Consider the following 20,713-nt stretch of genomic DNA (forward strand, 5'->3'; position numbering starts at 1 on the left):
CTTAATCATAAACAATTTATGATCTATAGTAAGACTATATAACATGTCAGATCAATAATATTTATATGTTGGTCTAATTGATAAAAAGAGAACTCTACACCCAAGTAGAAGAGAATACACTTTCTTTTTAAACACACACAGTACATTACCAACACTGACCACTTATTATGTCACAGAATTTCCAAGGATCAATAATACATCTTGACTACTGGGCATAACACAATTAAATCAGAAATACAACAATCAAAAAATACAGGCATATCTCATTTTACTGTGCTTCAATTCACTGCATTTAGCAGATACTGAGTATTTTCACAAATTAGAAGGTTTGTGGCAGCTCTGTGTTGAACAAAACTACAGGCACCATTTTTTCAACATCATTTGCTTACTTCATGTCTCTGTGTCACATTTTGATAATTCTAACAATATTTCAAGATTTTTCATCATTATTTTATTTTTTATGGTGAACTTTGATGTTATTACTGTAATTGCTTTGGTATTTTTTGGTAATAAGATATTTTTAAATTGAGGTATGTACATTGCTTTTTTTTAGACATAATGTTATTGCACAATTAACAGACTATAGTGTAAATGACTTTTATATACACTGGGGAAAAAAATTCATGTGACTTGCTTTATTGCAAATACTGCAGTAATCTGGAAATGAACCCACAATATCTCTGAAGTATGCCTGTAGTAAAAATAATTTTTAATGTACTACTAGATAATACACATAGGTAAGAGGAATTCACATCAAAATTACAAAATATTTAGGGTTGAACTACTATATATAAATGGGCTTCCTTTGTGGTTCAGCTGGTCAAGAATTCGCCTGCATTGCAGGAGACCTGGGTTCGATCCCTGGGTTGGGAACACCCCCCGGAGAAGGGAAAGGCTACCCACTCCAGTGTTCTTGCCTGGAGAATCCCAGGGAAGGGGGAGCCTGGTGGGCTGCCATCTATGGCATCGCACAGAGTCAGACATGACTGAAGCAACTTAGCAGCAGCAGCAGCGTAAGTACCTATAAACTGTTTACAAGCTTGTAGTCAGACTAAGAGCAAAACTGAGAGCTCAAAATATTAAAAACAAGAAATACTGAACATAAAAGACAGAAATATTGAAAATAACATATTCATATAATAAACAACTAAATAATGAATGTAAGAGCAGAATTTAATGAAATAGACCTTGGGAAAAAAATAATAAAATATAAATCCCCCCATAAGAGTGATAAGAAAAAAAGCAGAAGTAAACAATACTGAACAAAAAAGGAGAGATGAAAGGGATAATTTCTTAGAAAAGAATCAGATTGTTAAAGCTAGCTCAAAATGAACTTAAAACTTGAATTAGATAATAAAAGGAATCTGAAAGAGTAATCAAATTTCTTCCTCTAAAGGACACCAGACCCAGAGAAAGTTTGCCAAACTTTCAAGGATAGACAATCCTTTTGTTATATAAAATGTTTCAAAGACTAGAAATTTTATGAGACTAAAATAACCTTGATAACAAAACAGGGTAAGAAACAGAATAACAAAAGAAAATTATAGATCAAGACCCCTCATGAACTAAGAAGCAAAGCCTTTTAAAAATATTAAAGTTGAATTTAGCACTGCATTTTCTTTTCTAAATCACAATCACATAGTGTTTGTCTCAGAAATGCACAGGGGGGATAATTCCCTGGGGGTCCAGTGATTAGGACTTCACACCTTGACTGCTGGGGCCTAGGTTTGATTCCTGGCCTGGGAACTAAGATCCAGCAAGCCACGCAGGGTGGCCAAATAAGAAAAAGAAATGCATATGCAGGTCACCATCAGAAAAGCTGATATTTATGGAGTAGACTAAAGACCATCTTACAGAGTAAAGGATAAAAACTGCATGATTATCTGAAAAAGTAGTATATTATACAGAAAAAGTATTAAATAAAAACAAGCAATCATGACTTTTATTTTTAAAAAAGGTTTTGCTACAGGAGAATAAATTAGAGGAGACTCTTCTATGAAAAAAGCTTAAAAAGTAACTGAGTTTATTTGGAGGAAATGATTGAGGAAAAAAAGATCGAGAAGTTCAAGAAGGAAGCTAATAATCATGAAAAAAATTTTTCAGGTATTTTCACATATATTATCTCACTCATTTAAGCCTCACAATAACTAATATGTTATAAGAAGAGACTCTTATAAGGAAGGGCAAAAAACATTCTTAGCATGCTAGATTGAGTACAGCTTGGAAGTCAGATAGTTTAGGGTTTGAATCTTAACTCTGCCATTTATGCACTGGGTAACTTTCAACAAATTACTGTGAACTACTCTGAGTCTCAGCTTTCTCATCTGCAAGATGAGGTGGATTAAATAACAAAACAAAGTACCAGCTCATAAAAGGTACTCAAGAAATAGAGCTATTTTTTTTCAATTTGTTAATGTTGGAATTTTATTTATTTTCCATAGCTAAAATGTATTTACATTATTTATATACGCATTTCAAAGGCATTTTATTTTGTAGCACAAAAAATACACAAAACAATTATCCTCCAGGTATAGTTTCTGAATATTATTTTATAAATAAATCTTGTCTTGTTTTTATGCACATTGTCCATAACAGAAAGAGAGCTATTTTTATAAGGTTCTATTACTAAGAAAAGAACAATATAGATTCTAAGTAGATAGAGGAAAAAAAAACTAATTTTGCAAGCATCTTAATTTGAGAATGGACCTTGATAGCAATAGTGAAGGTAATAATTAAGGGAATTTCAGTCGCTAACTACTTTTAGTGTTTCTGTTTATATTTGCAGGGTAGTGTTGGGGTAGCCAATGGCCTCAATTCATCTATATAACAAAGCAGTTGGATTAAATAATCTCTATGATTCTTTCTAATTTTAAAATATTATGGCTTTAACTTCTATATAGGTTAAGAACTGTGTGTGCAGTACATGACAAATTATATCTGTAAAATTCCTCCTTTGGAAATACTTAGGAAAACTGTAAATAGTTATCCTCAGAGTGGTATAAAGTTAAAGAAAAAGGAAAATGTGAAAGTCACTCAGTCGTGTCTGACTCTTTGTGACCCCATGGACTATAGCCTGCCAGGCTCCTCTGTCCGTGATTCTCCAGGCAAGAATACTAGAGTGTGAAGTCATTCCCTTTTCCAGGGGATCTTCCTGACCCAGGGATCCAACCAGGGTCTCCTGCAGTGCAGGCAGATTCTTTACCATCTGAGTCACCAGGAGAGCCCATAGTCATTACTGCCTAAAAAAGAGATGGGTGGACTACATGACTTCTTGGAAGTCAGATTATGGAAAGAACATGCACCTGGATACCACAAGACCATCAACAGGAAACATGCTTTCCCATTTACATGAGCAAACTTAGGTGAGTTAACGTTTGTCAAACCTTAGTTTTCTTATCTATAAAATGAATGTATTAATACTTTGAAGTTGGTGTTCTCAGAATTACATGAGAAAATAAAAATACGTAAGTACCTCACCCAATAATACATACTCAATAAATGTGAGTTCCCTTGGCCCCTTGAGTTTTCCTCAGTCGTGTTACCATGACTAGTCTGTTGGCAATGGAAACCAAAGTATTACATGTTTAAAGTATTATTTGTTTACTTCTTAATTATTAATGTATACAAAGTAAAATAAGGATTAAATCCCTGCCAACATGTTTAGAACTCTCCCACGAGTTAATAAAATACTCAGAGTTCATTACTGAGAAAACTCAAAACTTAAATCATTTTTGTTTGAGAAAGTGTATGAAAAACAAGTAGTACTCAACTATGGTTAATATGGCAAGTTCAAAGGTGAACTATTTAAAGTCTAAATGCTTGCTCTAGGTCAAAGGTGCAACAAATCAGCTGGCAGATGTGAATGATTATCTCACAACTACTTGGTCATCTATGTTAAGTGACAAAAATCTCTTAAAGCAGCAATGGAAAGGATCACAAAAAACTTGGAAAAAAAAAATTAGAATTACACATTAGCCCCAGAGAAGCAAAGTGCACTGAGTATTAATCAAAGAATTAATACTTTAAAAAGATGTGCTGGCCACTTTCACCAAGAAGAGTGTTTGAAAATTCAGATTTTGTCACAAATTATTCAGAGTGTTCAAGATCAAAGCAATGAAAAAAGCTAAATATGAGGGCTTGTGATCTAAAAATACAGCACTACTACTTTTGGTCAGAAGAGACCTAGATTAAGTGTGCTAAGTCACTTCAGTCGTGTCCGACTCTGTGCAACCCCATAGACGGCAGCCCACCAGGCTCCCCATCCCTGGGATTCTCTAGGCAAGAACACTGGAGTGGGTTGCCATTTCCTTCTCCAGTGCATGAAAGTGAAAGGTGAAAGATTAAGTGTAAGCATGTTTAAATCCTTTAGAAAGTTCTTTGTACATGAACATCAGTCCAGATAAAATTATATCAAATACAGATTATAACTGTGCTTAAAGACTTTAAGGGTTAAAACAAGACAGTTTCCTAGGAAATATGATTAATGGCCATTCTGTACATTTCCAATACTACATACACCCTTTTACAAAGTATTTTAGGAACATTCTTTTATTTGATAGGCATAAACATTACAATATGTTTCAAAAATAGTCCAAACTAGTGACTCAATCCAAGTTTTGATGATTTCAAGCAGACTGTGCAGAGCAGCACTGAGACAGAGTGGCGGCACTTCCCAGCTCTAAATGAAACTGTCATCTGCCTGCCAACAGACAAAATGCATTATGCCCATTTAAATAAGTTCATACCACAAGGCCACCTCACAAGTGACACTTTTTGACATGCTCAGACACTGAACACCCCGGGATCAGAGCAAGAACTGCCTTCCTTATCCATTTCCGCTCCATTGCAGAAATAAGAATGAAATTCCACTGCATACCGCAACAGCAATTTTTCTGAGGCAAATAAAATAGTTTGCTATAAACATTTTTTTACCTATAAGAAATCAACCTGAAGCAAATCCATGCTGACAGAAAATGAATCTGGTCGTTCTGACATACAGCTTCCTCTCCTTCACTAACACCTACCTATTATTCACCTTGTATTGGCTATGAATCTTCCTGAAGAACCACCTTCATCTTGTCATTCTACTTACTGTTCAAGAAGTGCAAAGTTTCCCTGCACCCAACTCCAAATTCCTCACCTGGCCTCCAAGGGCGCATCACGTGGCCCAGCTACCCAGGCTGAGTTCCCATCACTCCCACTGTGACTTCCTTTCCTCACAGCCCCCATGACTGACTCATGCTATTCATTCCACCTGGAGTATTTTCCTTTCTCACCACACCTGTCCCCATTTCCAGTATGCTCCTTTTTCCCTCCCTCTATCCTCCCAAGTCCCACTTCCTACATGAAACGTCTTCCTACTATTTCTACCTAAAATGATAGCACTCCTCAGAACTTCTATTACAGTTGAATCAGTCTGTTTTACAGCTCTTCAATTTGAAAATTCTTGAAGCATTTTCTCAAAAACTTCTTTGAGGGACTTTCCTAGTGGTCCAGTGATTAGGAATCCACCTTCTAATGCAGAAGATACAGGTTCAATCCCTGGTCAGGCAACTAAGATCCTGCATGTCTCAGGCCAACTAAGCCCATGGTCAGCAACTGGAGAGCCCTCACACCACCAACTAGAGAAAGTCCATGTGCTGCAACAAAGACCCAGTACAGCCAAAATAAATAAATATTAAAAAAGGAAATAAAAAATCTCTCTGTAATAGCAGGTCACCTTATTCACTCCATGATACACAGAAGAATAAAACTCTCATATATGACCTACCCCTTTGGGTATACCTGGAATTATGCACAGTTTTCAGCCACAATATCTGTATTTCCACTAATTTCTCCCCCACTAAAGAAACCATAATAAAAAGCTGGTGAACATATTATACTTCAATAAAGGTAAAAGGAAAAAACTGACACCTAGTGAGTTGGAATGAGAGGGATGTTATTATATATGTGATCTTGAATATGATCAATTTATATTGGAAAAAAACCAAGCACTTGCAAACTTTGGCACTTTATCACTATTAATAAATAATTTGTAATATATCTTACAAGTAATCATTCATAATAAAAATGATAAAAACTGCTATTCTGTGTAGCACTTAGCATGCTACACACATAAAAAGTCATCAGTAAATACTCAATTAACCAATTAGTGTGTCTAGCCCATTAATCAATCAATTGCACATAAATATTATCACTGCTGCCACTGCCTGAAAACAATGATTGATGACGATGACACAAAATACAAACATGGGGTACAGCAGCTGAATCTCCTGCTGCCAGACTCTAAGGGAACAAATGACTTCTTATAGGGTGAGTCTGACCAATATTTTGACAGTATAGCATGACCACGGCACTCCTGAAGTCTATGAATATCCCAGTTTCTGTGGCAATCCTCATGCAACCCTACACCTCTTGTGCAACAGTGTGGCTATTAATGCAATCTTCGGTAAAATTAGTAAATTGTAAACTCTATCTGCCAGTGCAGTCAGGGATCAGATAACGTTTGCTCCACCCAAGAACAAGTCCTTCCTGTGACAAAGCAAATCTTGTTATATATTAAAATGGCCCTCAGTTTTACAATAACAAATTGCCAATCATTAGAAGTCCCTTATCAACAGTTACAACCCGAATGTATAATCTTTAACAGATACTGAAACATTCTATAACATTCCAGCATGCCCCCTTAATTGCCTGTCACACAAATAGACTATGATTTTATTTTCAGATCCCCCCAAACCTGATAAAGTCAAAGAATCTGAAAATGACATATCTTTTCCTAAAAAAATCTCTATATCTACATCAGATTGCTTAGGTATAAATCCATCTTTAGATCATCAGTCTTCTGTTTTCTTTAGCCCTTACATTTTAACAATCTAGAAGAGACTGATCTAAGAATAAATTTTTTAACTTATTTTTCAGTGTTCCCAAAACAGACACTATTTAGAAATCCTTGTGAAAGTGGAGGCAGAGGAAGCACCAATCTATCATGCCCTGGAAACTTCCAAACATCAACCAAACAGCCCGAAAGAATGTCCTACTCAACAGTTCCAAGGATGTCATTAATTGCTTCCATCTGTTTCCCTCTCTGTCCCCTCCCCATCCTAGTCAAGGCATCTACTAAAGCTATTTTTTGCTTCATTTTGCATTCTAAAGGAAAGCATAAAGAGGCCTGATGTTTTAAGCTACAGAATATTTATTTTTCCCCATATCTGGTTGATAACCACGGTCATATTATTTCTGTACTCCAGGTTATTTTCAGGTAACATTTCAGAGTGTGGCATATTAAGACATGTACTTTTTAAAAACTATGCAGTAATTATTTCAGTTGGTCATAACACAATGTTTTCTCCCGACTCCTCAAGGAAACCAGGGATTTCCCCCCATAGTATGATAAAGGTTAAAACCTCTAAATGGTTTCACCCATTGATGATCCTTTCCTAAATCAATGGTTTCATTAAATGTTACACAAAGATGATCTCTAATTTGTCATTTATTCCACATTTATTGGTTAGAATTCCCCTCATCAATTAGGGCTATTAGGTTACTGAGAAATAAAGTACACATAGGAGAGAAAGGATAGTTGTTATTTTTTTTCTCTTTTGATAAGAACTTTCAAGATCTACTTTCAGCAACTTTCAAATATACATTACAGTATTGTTAACTATATTCACCATGCTCTACATTATGTCCCCATGACTTATTTATTTTATGATGAGAAGTCAGTGCTTTTTGACACATCCCTCCACCTCCCCACCTCTGATACCCACCCATCTGTCCTCTATACCTATGAATTCATTTTTCAAAAGATTCCACATATAAACCATACCATATTTGTCTTTCTTTGACTTATTTCACTTAGCATAAGCCCTCAAGGTCCATCCATGTTGTTACAAATAGCAGACTTTTCTTCTTTTCTATGGCTGAATAATATATATCTCACATCTTCTGTATCAATTCACCCATTGATGAATACTTAGATTGTTTCCATATCTTGACTACTGTAAACAATGCTGCAATGATCATGGGGTGCAGATAGATTTTCAAGATGAGTAATTTTGTTTCCTTAACATAAATACTCAAGCTGAATTGCTGGATAATGTGATAGTTCTATTTTCAATTCTTTAAGGAAGCTCTGAAAAGATAGGATAAATGCTTAACTCTTTTCTTTAAATTTTCCATTACCAGAGTAAAGGGCTGGGGACTTAGTTAACACCAAGGGTGATCAATGAAGTTTTGTTTAAAGTTACCCACTCTTTTGAGAATGTCATCACAACTAGGGTACTCCTTAATTTTTCTAAGTCCCCAAGGAAGCCTGTGAAACAGCACACAGCGTATTTCAAAAGTTTATCTCTGGAAGTAAAGTGTGAACTGTTAGTTGCTCAGTCACACCCGACTCTGCAACCCCGTGGACTACAGCTCGCCAGGCTCCTCTGTCCATGGGATTTTCCAGGCAAAGATACTGGAGTGGGTTGCCATTTCCTTCTCCAGGGGATCTTTCCAACCCAGGGATCGAACCTGGGTCTCCTACACGGCAGGCAGATTCTTTATAGACTGAGTTCTGGGAACAAGCAAAAATCAGTTTCCTGAAGAAATTCATTTACCAATCAAATGATATTCATAGACTTGAATGTGAAGGGTTGAAAGGAACTTTTTATAGGTTCATCAAGTCCAACTTACCAGATACTGAATCTCCCTATACACTATCTCACCAAGCTCTGTACCTTCCAAGGGGTGAAGGATAAATGGGTATTAGCTAGAGTTGTGTTTTTATTATAAAGTAAATGCAAGTTTACTTATAATACATTTAACTGTCAGCATTGAACTCTTAATTATTACCATGATGATGAAATGGCACATAAAGTAGGCTTATACTGGTTAGACCTGGAAGAAACCTAGGAGGCCACCAAGTCCAAGGAAGGCAAGTTTGAAAAGATGTTCCCACAAAACAGACTGCAAAAAACAGATGCTTCTGGTACCTTACTTCCTAACACATGAACATTCTGCAGAATTAACAAAAACATGGTTCTGTAGAAGCACCCACTCAAGTAAGTTAGAAATAAGGCACCAATATGGGTAAAATTTTGCATCTGTTCAATGAAAATAATAAAACATAAGGAAGATAAAAATAAAGGAACACTTTTTGCTTTATTTTGAATTGTGATATATCATATAGATACTGAAAACTGCAAAAGCCTATGTATAATTACAAAATAACCACTCATGTAACTGAACAGTTAAATCAAGAAATAGAACATTAGTAACACTTTAGAAGCCCCTGCATTCCTCTCCCTCATATAGCCCTCCTTTTTCATCCTCGAAACACTACTATTCAGACTTCTGTGTTCATTATTTCCTTGTTCACCTTTATCTTTTTACCTTACAGGCATCCTTAAACAACACAATTAATTTCTACATGGTTTTGAACTTTAAATAATGGAATCTACCTACATATGATGAATGAGATGGTTAGATAGCATCACCAACGCAACGGACATGAATTTGAGCAAACTCTGGAAGACATGAAGGACAGGGAAGCCTGCCATGCTGCAGTTCATGAGGTCGCCAAAAGTCGGACAGGACTTAGCGACTGAACAACAACCTATATATCTCTATCATTCACTTCCCTAATTATTTTTGAGATTCATTTTTTTTTAATTCATAAAATTGACCATTTTAAAATGAGATATTCTCCTTCCTTTTTACTACCAATATTCAACTGATGATTATACCATGATTGTTTTTATCCATTCCAATGTAGGTAGACAAATGATATCATGAACAATGTTGATATCAGTATTCTTGTATACAGATCCTAGTGTACAAGGGTATAAGTTTCTTTAGGGAACATATTGGGAGACAGTGAAACTGCCTATCTTCTACTTTACTAATGACACACTGTTTCTCAAAGTGGTTGTACCAATTTACATTCCCAACAACAGCATATGGGTGTTCCAGTTACTCCACATCCACACCAACAACTGACAACATCAGACTTCTTAATTTAGGAGTTTATAATAGAACAATTTCTACTTCTCTGGTGGCTAATGACATAGAGCACTTTCTCACAGGTTTACTGGCTATTTGGATTTCCTCTCCTTTCAATTGCCTATTCAAATTCTTTGCCTCTTTAGTTTTTTTAACAGAATGGTCATGTTATTCTTAATGACTTGTAGAGGTTCTTTTTTTTTTTTTTTGTCTTATGCATCAGCCTTTACTTTTACTTAGGACTTGACAAGAAGCTTTAACTAATCAAAAGTTAGTAACTCTGCTTACTTTACATAGGATGGGTCAAAATGCTTAGAAATTTAAATTTAAAATGCTGAAATATGTTACAATATTTTTTTAAGTTTTTATCTACTGTTATTGCTGAGAAAAAGTACTTAGTACATAATCCAGACTCATGCATGCTAAGATCAGAATGTTTCTAAATCATTTCCACTCTGAAAAACAAAATTCAGAAGTCATAGTTTGATTAAAAATTATGTCAAAAATGTTTAACACCAATGAATAAAATCAAGAATAGAAAACTTGAGTGTTGAAAAATGAAAAGCTGAAATTTCAACTATAAACAGAGCTTTATATATTTTAAAATTTCCTTCTATGATCACTATTTTTCCTTTTCTAACAAAAAGACTATTCTGCTTAGCAATAGAAGAATGTTTAATTGCTTACTTAATAAATGCTGGTGGCATATCTCTCTTCAAAATCTGATCCTCAGTGGTTTGAACAGTCTCTTTTCCAACCTACAGGGAAAAAAGATTCACAATTCAATTATAAATTCTCAGACTTTTAAAACTATTACTTAAACATATGGGAAATATCACAAACAATCTATCATTTAAGCTTCTGGATTCAAAGATAATTTCTAGTTTTCTTTTTTAATTATCAGGATTGCTCCTATATTTCCTTCCATAATACAGTTGGATAACAATATGGAGTGCAAACATAAAATATAACCCCTTCTCTAGAGTAATTACTTTGAAGGGATCATTGAGCACACTGAGTGAAATAAACAAATTCATCATTGAGAATATGTATGCGTGTACTTATTTATGTTTAATCATAAACTGCCACATCTCTGAAAGACTACATGAAGTACATGAATCCAGTTAGGTAGGTTAAAATGTCTATTCAGAAAATAATTGACATTACTGGAACTGGGAAAATATATAAAGCAATTATAACTCTGAAACTAGAACCAAATACATGAAAATACACAGCTTAACTAGTAATCAACATGATATTTTCCCTAATCATCAGTTCAGTCGCTCAGTCATGTCTGACTCTTTGCAAGCCCATGGACTGCAGCACACCAGGCTTCCCTGTCCATCACCAACTCCCAGAGCTTACTCAAACTCATGTCCATCAAGTCGGTGATGCCATCCAACCTTCTCATCCTCTATCGTTCCCTTCTCGCACTTTCAATCTTCCCCAGCATCAGGGTCTTTTTCAAGGAGTCAGTTCTTCCCATCGGGGGCCAAAGTACTAGAGTTTCAGCTTCAGCATCAGTCCTTCCATTGAACATTTGGGATTGACTGGTTTGATCTCCTTGCAATCCAAGGGACTCTCAAGAGTTCTCCAACACCACAGTTCGAAAGCATCAATTCTTTGGTGCTCAGCTTTTGTTATAGTCCAACTCTCACATTCACACATGACTACTGGAAAAACCATAGCTTTGACTACTGGAACCTTTCTTGGTAAAGTAATGCCTCTGCATTTTAATATGCTGTCTAGGTTGATCATAGCTTTTCTTTCAAAGACGAAGCGTCTTTTGATTTCATGGCTGCAGTCACCATCTGCAGTGATTTTGGAGCCCAAGAAAATAAAATCTGTCACTATTTCCATTGTTTCCCCATCTATTTGCCATGAAACGATGGTACTTCGTTTTCTGAATGTTGAGTTTTAAGTCAACTTTTCACTCTCCTGTTTCACTCTTATTAAAGGCTCTTCAGTTCTTCTTCGCTTTCTGCGATAAGGGTGGTGTCATTTGCATATCAGATATTATTGATATTTCTCCTGACAATCTTGATTTCAGCTTGTGCTTCATCCAGCCTGGCATTTCACATGAGGTACTCTGCATATAAGTTAAATAAGCACGGTGACAAAAACAGCTTTGATGTACTCCTTTCCAGATTTGGAACCAGTCTGTTGTTCCATGTCCAGTTCTAAGTGTTGCTTCTTGACCTGCATACAGATTTCTCAGGCGGCAGGTCAGGTGGTCTGGTATTCCCATCTCTTAAAGAATTTTCCACAGTTTGTTGTGACCCACACAGTCATAGAGCAACTTGAAATCATATATAATGCTACAGGCTGTAATAGAATAGACAGTTTTACCCCTTGCTAGTGGCAATGTAAACTGGTACATTCTCTTTGGAAAAGCATTTGCTAACATGTGTTAAGTGAAAAGCAAAGGAGAAAAGGAAAGATATTCCCATTTGAAAGCAGAGTTCCAAAGAATAGCAAGGAGAGATAAGAAAGCCTTCCTCAGTGATCAATGCAAAGAAATAGAGGAAAAGAACAGAATGGGAAAGACTAGAGATCTTTTCAAGAAAATTAGAGATACCAAGGGAACATTTCATGCAAAGATTGGCTTGATAAAGGACAGAAATGGAATGGACCTAACAGAAGCAGAAGATATTAAGAAGAGGTGGCAAGAACACACAGAAGAATTGTACTGAAAAGATCTTCACGACCCAGATAATCACGATGGTGTGATCACTCACCTAGAGCCAGACATCCTGGAATGTGAAGTCAAGTGGGCCTTAGGAAGCATCACTACGAACAAAGCTAGTGGAAGTTATGCAATTCCAGTTGCGTTATTTCAAATCCTGAAAGATGATGCTATGAAAGTGCTACACTCAATATGCCAGCAAATTCGGAAAACTCAGCAGTGGCCACAGGACTGGAAAAGGTCAGTTTTCATTCCAATCCCAAAGAAACGCAATGCCAAAGAATGCTCAAACTACTGCACAGTTGCACTCATCTCACACGCTAGTAAAGTAATGCTCAAAATTCTCCAAGCCAGGCTTCAGCAATATGTGAACCATGAACTTCCTGATGTTCAAGCTGGTTTTCGAAAAGGCAGAGGAACCAGAGATCAAATTGCCAACATCCGCTGGATCATGGAAAAAGCAAGAGAGTTCCAGAAAAACATCTATTTCTGCTTGATTGACTATGCCAAAGCCTTTGACTGTGTGGATCACAATAAACTGTGGAAAATTCTGAAAGAGATGGGAATATCAGACCACCTGGCCTGCCTCTTGAGAAACCTATATGCAGGTCAGGAAGCAACAATTAGAACTGGACATGGAACAACAGACTGGTTCCAAATAGGAAAAGGAGTACGTCAAGGCTGTATATTATCACCCTGCTTATTTAACTTATATGCAGAGTACATCATGAGAAATGCTGGGCTGGAGGAAGCACAAGCTGGAATTAAGATTGCCAGGAGAAATATCAATAACCTCAGATATGCAGATGACACCACCCTTATGGCAGAAAGTGAAAAGCAACTAACAAGCTTCTGGATGAAAGTGAAAGAGGAGAGTGAAAAGTTGGCTTAAAGCTCAACATTCAGAAAATGAAGATCATGGCATCTGGTCCCATCACTTCCTGGGAAATAGATGGGGAAACAGTGGAAACAGTGTCAGACTTTATTTTGGGGGGCTCCAAAATCACTGCAGATGGTGACTGCAGCCATGAAATTAAAAGATGCTTACTCCTTGGAAGGAAAGTTATGACCAACCTAGATAGCATATTCAAAAGCAGAGACATTACTTTGCCAACAAAGGTCCATCTAGTCAAGGCTATGGTTTTTCCTGTGCTCATGTATGGATGTGAGAGTTGGACTGTGAAGAAAGCTGAGCACCGAAGAATTGATGTTTTTGAACTGTGGTGTTGGAGAAGACTCTTGAGAGTCCCTTGGACTGCAAGGAGATCCAACCAGTCCATCCTAAAGGAGATCAGTCCTGCGTGTTCAATGGAAGGACTGATGCTGAAGCTGAAACTCCAACACTTTGGCCACCTCATGCAAAGAGTTCACTCATTGGAAAAGACCCTGATGCTGGGAGGAATTGGGAGCAGGAGGAGAAGGGGACGACAGAGGATGAGATGGCTGTATGGCATCACCAACTCAATGGACAGGAGTTCGGGTAAACTCCAGGAGTTGGTGATGGACAGGGAGGCCTGGTGTGCTGCAATTCATGGGGTCGCAAAGAGTCAGACACAGCTGAGCAACTGAACTGAACTGAATATGTGTTAAGAAACGAATCTGTCCTATCTAAGAATTTCAGTTATGAGAATATACCCTATAAGCAATAATACCAAGTGTGGTAATCACAATATTTCTAAAAATATTCACTATCATGCTAGTTAAAAAAGTAAAAACATTTCAAAAAAAATTATCCAACAATGCGGAACAGTTAATTAAATTAAGATATATCTTTAGCCTTAGTACTATGCAGCCATTAAAACAATTTATAAAGACTCAGCACTATGGGAAAATGTTTATTATGTTATAATTCATTCAAAAGGATAAATAAAAAATCATAAGTACACTATGATTAAAACAAACCACAAAATCACTATCATAAGGCCAAAACCCTGAAAGAATATAAAACAAAATGTGTTTATTAATGCTTGCAAAATTTTGAGTGAATCTGTATCTGTATGCTCTGTCTTCTAATTTTCTGAAATGTGAATATAAAATTTTTATTTTTTAAAAAGTAATATTAACATATTACTCTGGGTTACTTAGGTGCAGTTATTTCCTATCAAATGATTTTAGTAATTATCTGTCATTTTATACCAAAATCTTTCCAAAAAGTAATGGTTAAAAATTTTTTTTTAATTTAAAATACTGTCACATTAACCAGATTGTGTGTATCTGTACATGTATTTACTATACTACAAATGATATGTATACTTACCCTCTCTTCAAAATCGTTCCTATGTAGGGCTTGGATGTCAATTATTCTTTAACTATATCATATTATAATATAGAAGAAGCAAACTTTGATATAAGGGGTAGTGAAATTTACCCTATTATCAATATAAAATTATTTAGGAATGTTAAATCACAAAATACAAACCAGATTTCAATGCAGAAATTTATGAAATTTTTAAAACCCAGATGGAAATTTTCTCAATCATATTATTTAACTTTTTATTGAGTTTAAAGAAGAAAAACTAGTTTAAAAAAATCCCAAATGCACAGTAAAGAAGCTAAAATAAATAATAAATAATTCTCAAGAATTACCAGTCAGGCATGAGTTAATGAATACAAGTTTTTTCTCTCATATTAATAGCTCAGAAAAAAGAAAGACACATATACCACTGTGTAATAGCCAGTGCTTTTGTAGACAATAGACAGTCTGTACCATAATAAAAGCCTTTCAGATCAGCAGCTAGTTCTCTAGAGTTTCTCAGATCAAAACATGACAGAATATTTCCAGATGTATTGTTCACCAGAGTTTCCAACAAAACTTAGCCATTCAAAAAGCTGTAGGCCATGACTTCAAGAAGGAAAAGATGAAGTTCAGCAAAAAAGTCACTAGTTCATTCTAAGCATAAAGGGCTTAGAAAGATACTCACACTTAGATAAATGGCAATCCCTTTTATCTTATACACCATGTGTACACATACAGAGCGAGAGCCAGAGAGGCAAGAGCAGAGAAAGAGTGAGCGAACTGGGGGAATGGGGGGAGTTCCTCTTATATCTCCTTTAGAAAGTATTCAGTTACTGAGCATTATTAACATTTACTGAATGCAACTGCATGTGCAGTCACTGTCTAGGTACTTTACACAAAGAGGAAGTAAAAATAAAGTTTCCTGCCCTCATGGAAGTTATATCCTAGTGGGAGTAGACAGAGATAGCACAAAAGTAAACACATAAATAAACAACAACAAAAGAAATCATGCCAGGTATTAGTAAAGATGATGCTATAAGGAGTATGTGGTTGGAGTGAAAAGAGAAAGAAAGTATAAAGTGAAAATGTTAGTAGCTCAGTTGTGTCCAACTTTTTGCAACCCCATGGACTACAGTCTACCAGGTTCTTCTGTCCATGGAATTCTCCAGGCAAGAATACTGGAGTGGGTAGCTGGGAGCCACAGAGAGGACAAAGAAGTAACATTGGAGCTGAGACTCTGAAGCTGAAGAAAAGCTACTCATGCAGGAGCTGGGAAAGAATAATCCAGAGAGGGAAGCAAGAAAAAGACCCAACGCAGGAAAGTTTGGGTATACCCAAAGAGCCCTAAACAGGCCAGAGTGGCTAAAGCTCAGTGAGGAGGGGTGTGGTGATAAGGCTGGGTTTTCAGAAGAAAGCAAGAGGGTTAGATCACAAACAGCTTTTCAAGGTCAGGTTAAGATATTTGGAATCTTCTAAGTATAACAAGAAGCAGGAGAGCTAAACAAGAGACTGACTTGATCTGATTTCTTTTTTAAATTTTGGCTGCACTGGGTGGAATCTTCCCAATCCAGGGATCAAACCTGTGTCTCCTGAACTGGCAGGTGGATTCTTATCCACTGGGCAACCAGGGAAGTCCTGATTTTTTTTTTTTAAGGTCATTTTGCCTGTTATAAGGAAAAGCGATCTTTGCAGGCAAGAGGAAGCAGAATGACCAGTTAGGAGGCTACTGTAGTCATCCAGAGGAATGATAGCAGTGACTTAAAACAAGACATGAAAGTAGAAATGGAGAATTCATTTTCTTGGAGAGTTAATGGGACTTGCTCTTGGAACGGGTGAAGTAGGGGTTAGGGAGTGGACTGAGAGAAAAAAAAATTTGAAATGACATGTAGGTCAATTAAGTAAAATGTCTCCAAAGGCAGCAATGCCAGAAGGCGGATATATAGCAAAGATTTAAGATAAAAAGATAAAACAGTCATGAATACACCAGGCAAAATAATGAAATAGCTTTTCAAATAGCAAGTATTCTGACCCCAGTAGAGGTCATTACTAACGAATGAATTCTATTGGGACTTCTTTGGTGGTCCAGTGGCTAAGACTCTGAGCTCCCGATGCAGGTGGCCTGAGTTCAGTCCCTGGTCAGGGAACTAGGTCCCACATGCCACAGCTAAAGAATCCACATGCTTCAGTGAAGACAGAAATCACACAGGCTGCAACTAAGACCTGGCAAAGCCAAATAAAAAAATTATTTTTTAATGAATTCTATTAAAATATTTTGTCTCTTTTGTAAAGAAAAAGGTAAATGAAGAAGAGAAATAGACAATATAAACATACTCAAGGGCTACTTATTTAAAAGCTATTTTTAAGTACTTAAGTGATGGGTACTAAATCTGATTATTTTAAGCTGCATTCATAACCGCAGTGATAGTATCCACAATTGCTCTCATCTTCAATACACTCAGCTTATAATTAGGTTACATACAATGAATGGTCCTATTTTTAAGGTACACATAAAACATGTTTATGTAGAATGCCATTTCTACTTGGGGAATTGATTTTTGGCAATGCTGTCCAATAGAACTTTCCGTTATGATGGAAATGCTCTATTTATGTTCTATTTAATTTGTGCCACTCAACACAGCAGCCATTAACCAAGTGTGGCTACTGAGCACTTGAAATATGGCTAGTGTAAGTTAGGAACTGAATTATTATTTTATTTCACTTTCATTAAATTTAACCTTTTTTATTAAGACTTTTTCATTGGAATATAATTGCTTTACAATGTTTTGTTCCAAACTGGGAAAGGAGTACATCAAGGCTGTATATTATCACCCTGCTTATTTAACTTATATGCAGATATAAGAGTACCTCAGAGTACATTTCACAGAGTACCTCATGTGAAATGCCAGGCTGGATGAAACACAAGCTGGAATCAAGATTGCCAGGAGAAATAACCAATAACCTCAGATATTCAGATGACACAACCCTTATGGCAGAAAGTGAAGAAGAACTAAACAGCCTCTTGATGAAAGTAAAAGAGGAGAGTGAAAAAGTTGGCTTAAAATTCAACATTCAGAAAACTAAGATTATGGCATCTAGTCCCATCACTTCATGGCAAATAGATGGGGAAATAATGGAAACAGTGAAGACTTTTATTATCTTGGGCTCCAAAATCACTGCAGATGGTGACTGCAGCCATGAAATGAAAAGATGCTTGCTCCTTGGAAGAAAAGTTATGACCAACCTAGACAGCATATTAAAAAGCGGAGACATTACTTTGCCAACAGAGGTCCATCTAGTCAAAACTATGGTTTTTCCAGTAATAATGTATGGATGTGAGAGTTGGACTATAAAGAAAGCTGAGCGCCAATGAATTGATGCTTTTGAACTGTGGTGTTGGAGAAGACTCTTGAGAGTCCCTTGGACTGCAAAGAGATCAAACGAGTCAATCCTAAAGGCATCAGTCCTGAATATTCATTGGATGAAGGACTGATCCTGAAGCTGAAATTCCAATACTTTGGCCACCTGATGCGAAGAACTGACTCATTTGAAAAGACCCTGATGCTGGGAAAGATTGAAGGCAGGATGAGAAGGTGATGACAGAGGATGAGATGGTTGGATGGCATCACCCATTCAATGGGCATAAGTTTGAGCAAGCTCTGGGAGTTAGTGATGGACAGGGAAGCCTGGCGTGCCGCAGTCCATGGGGTCTCAAAGAGTCGGACACAACTGAAGGACTGAACTGAAACTGTTGTATTAGTTTCTGTTGTACAATGAAGTGAATCAGCCCTGTGTATACATACATATAACTCCCACTTGGACCTCCCTCCCACTCCACCCCACCCATCTAGGTCATCGCAGAGCACCAAGCTGAGCTCCCTAGGCTATAAAGGGAGCTATCTATTTTACACATGGTAGTGCTTTACGTCTGGGATGAATTGGTAGATGTGACTATTTTTTAAACAGTCATTTTAGGTTTACAGCAAAATTAAGGAAAAGATACAGAGATTTCCCATACACTCCCTGCCCCCATACCAATTCAGTTCAGTTCAATCGCTTAGTCATGTCTGACTATTTGCAACCCCATGGATTGCAGCACACCAGGCAGCCCTGTCCATCACCAACTCCCAGAGCCTACCCAAACTCATGTCCATTGCGTCGGTGATACCATCCAACTACCTCATCCTCTATCACCCCCATACCAATAGCCTCCCCTATTATCAACACCCCCCACCAGAATGGTACATTTGTTAAAACAGATGAGTCTACCACTGACACATCATAATCACCCCAAATTCATAGTTTACATTACACTCCTCTCTTGGTGTTACACATTCTATGGATTTAGACACATGCATATTGACAGGTATCCATCATCATGGTATCAAGCAGGGTATTGCCCTAAAAATCCTGTGTTCTGCCTTTTCATCCCTCTCTCCATCCAAAACCCCTGGAAAACACTGACCTTTTTACTGTTTCTACAGTTTTGCCTTTTCCTGAACATCATATGCTGGGAGGGATTGGGGGCAGGAGGAGAAGGGGATGACAGAGGATGAGATGGCTGGATGGCATCACGGACTCGATGGACGTGAGTCTGAGTGAACTCCGGGAGTTGGTGATGGACAGGGAGGCCTGCCATGCTGCGATTCATGGGGTCGCAAAGGGTCAGACACGACTGAGCGACTGATCTGAACTGAACTGAACATCATATAGTTAGACTCACATGGCATGTAACCTCTTCAAACTGTCTTCTTTCATTTAATGTGAATTTATGGTAGCTGTGGCTAGCAGCTACCATACTGGACCACTTAGGACTATGGAACTTGCACTGTTTCCTAAACTGGTCTTCCTGCCTCCAGGCTTCCTTAATTCACTCTTCATACATCTGGTAGATGAATGTTGCTTTTTGCCTTTGCTACTTGGTGTCTTCACAAAAGAAGCGAGCTGGGCCTGGAGAGACCGCAGTTGCCAGGTGGAGGAGAGAGGGATCAGACAGACCAAGCACAAAGAAGAGCACAGGTCAAGGCTCAGAAGTGTTTGAGCACACAGTTAGTTAGTAACTAGATAAGAAAAACAGGCTGGTGTGGCTTCAGCAAAGGAAATGAAGTTGGAAAGGCAAACTGGAGTCAGCCTAGGAAGGACTTTGTATGCCAAAGTGAAGGCAGAGAGGATTATGTAACTTAACCTGCCCATGTATTCGAAGGCTGTCATCCTTTGTACTAGATCTGGATCTTTTCAATTCGGTGTTCCATCACTTTATCAAATATCAAGTCAGAACTTCAAAGAAGCCAGTTTCTAAAGATATGCAGGACCAGAAAGGCATCTCCTATGTGTCAACAGCTGACAAAGTCTTCAGAGGAGAGCCAGAGACAAAACTTCCTGTTTTTAAGCCATCAACCAGGAGATAACACTTTCCTTCTCTCTCCCCACCCTATCAAAACAGAAATAGTTTCTACAGGAGCCATAAAAAGAACAGAACAATTCAGAAAGGGATTCACAAAATGCCCTTTGTTAACTAGCAAGAATCTTCACGGCTTGTAGGAAAACATTATTCCTGGAGATCAACATTAATATGGGGAAGCGTATGATTTCCTAATACAGGCTACAACTGAGCAAACAGGAGGGTCATTGGTAATCTTGACAAATGCTTCTTGAACCTGTACAGTACCAGGTCATCAAAATTCTTGACTAATTATGTCAAATGTTTGCTACATACATGTTAAGAGCACATGTGTGGGAATTTGGTGATTTGATTACTAGTTACAGCTTTTCCCAGGCAAGAATACTGGATTACCATTCCCTGCGGC

The 20,713-nt window shown here is 37.3% G+C and overlaps 1 protein-coding gene across 4 annotated transcripts in view; it reads right to left on the reverse strand.

Moving 5' to 3' along the window:
• VCL (vinculin) overlaps positions 1 to 20,713 on the reverse strand; it is a 111,997-nt gene that overhangs the window by 58,167 nt on the left and 33,117 nt on the right. For all 4 annotated transcript variants that reach the window (XM_052639390.1, XM_052639388.1, XM_052639389.1 and 1 more), the window contains exon 2: positions 10,675 to 10,745. In XM_052639390.1, the coding sequence (XP_052495350.1) occupies positions 10,675 to 10,745 (71 nt within the window). The remainder of the gene's footprint in view (positions 1 to 10,674; positions 10,746 to 20,713) is intronic.

Source organism: Budorcas taxicolor, chromosome 5 (assembly GCF_023091745.1).
Source record: "Budorcas taxicolor isolate Tak-1 chromosome 5, Takin1.1, whole genome shotgun sequence".
In the NCBI taxonomy this organism is placed as follows: Eukaryota; Metazoa; Chordata; class Mammalia; order Artiodactyla; family Bovidae; genus Budorcas; species Budorcas taxicolor.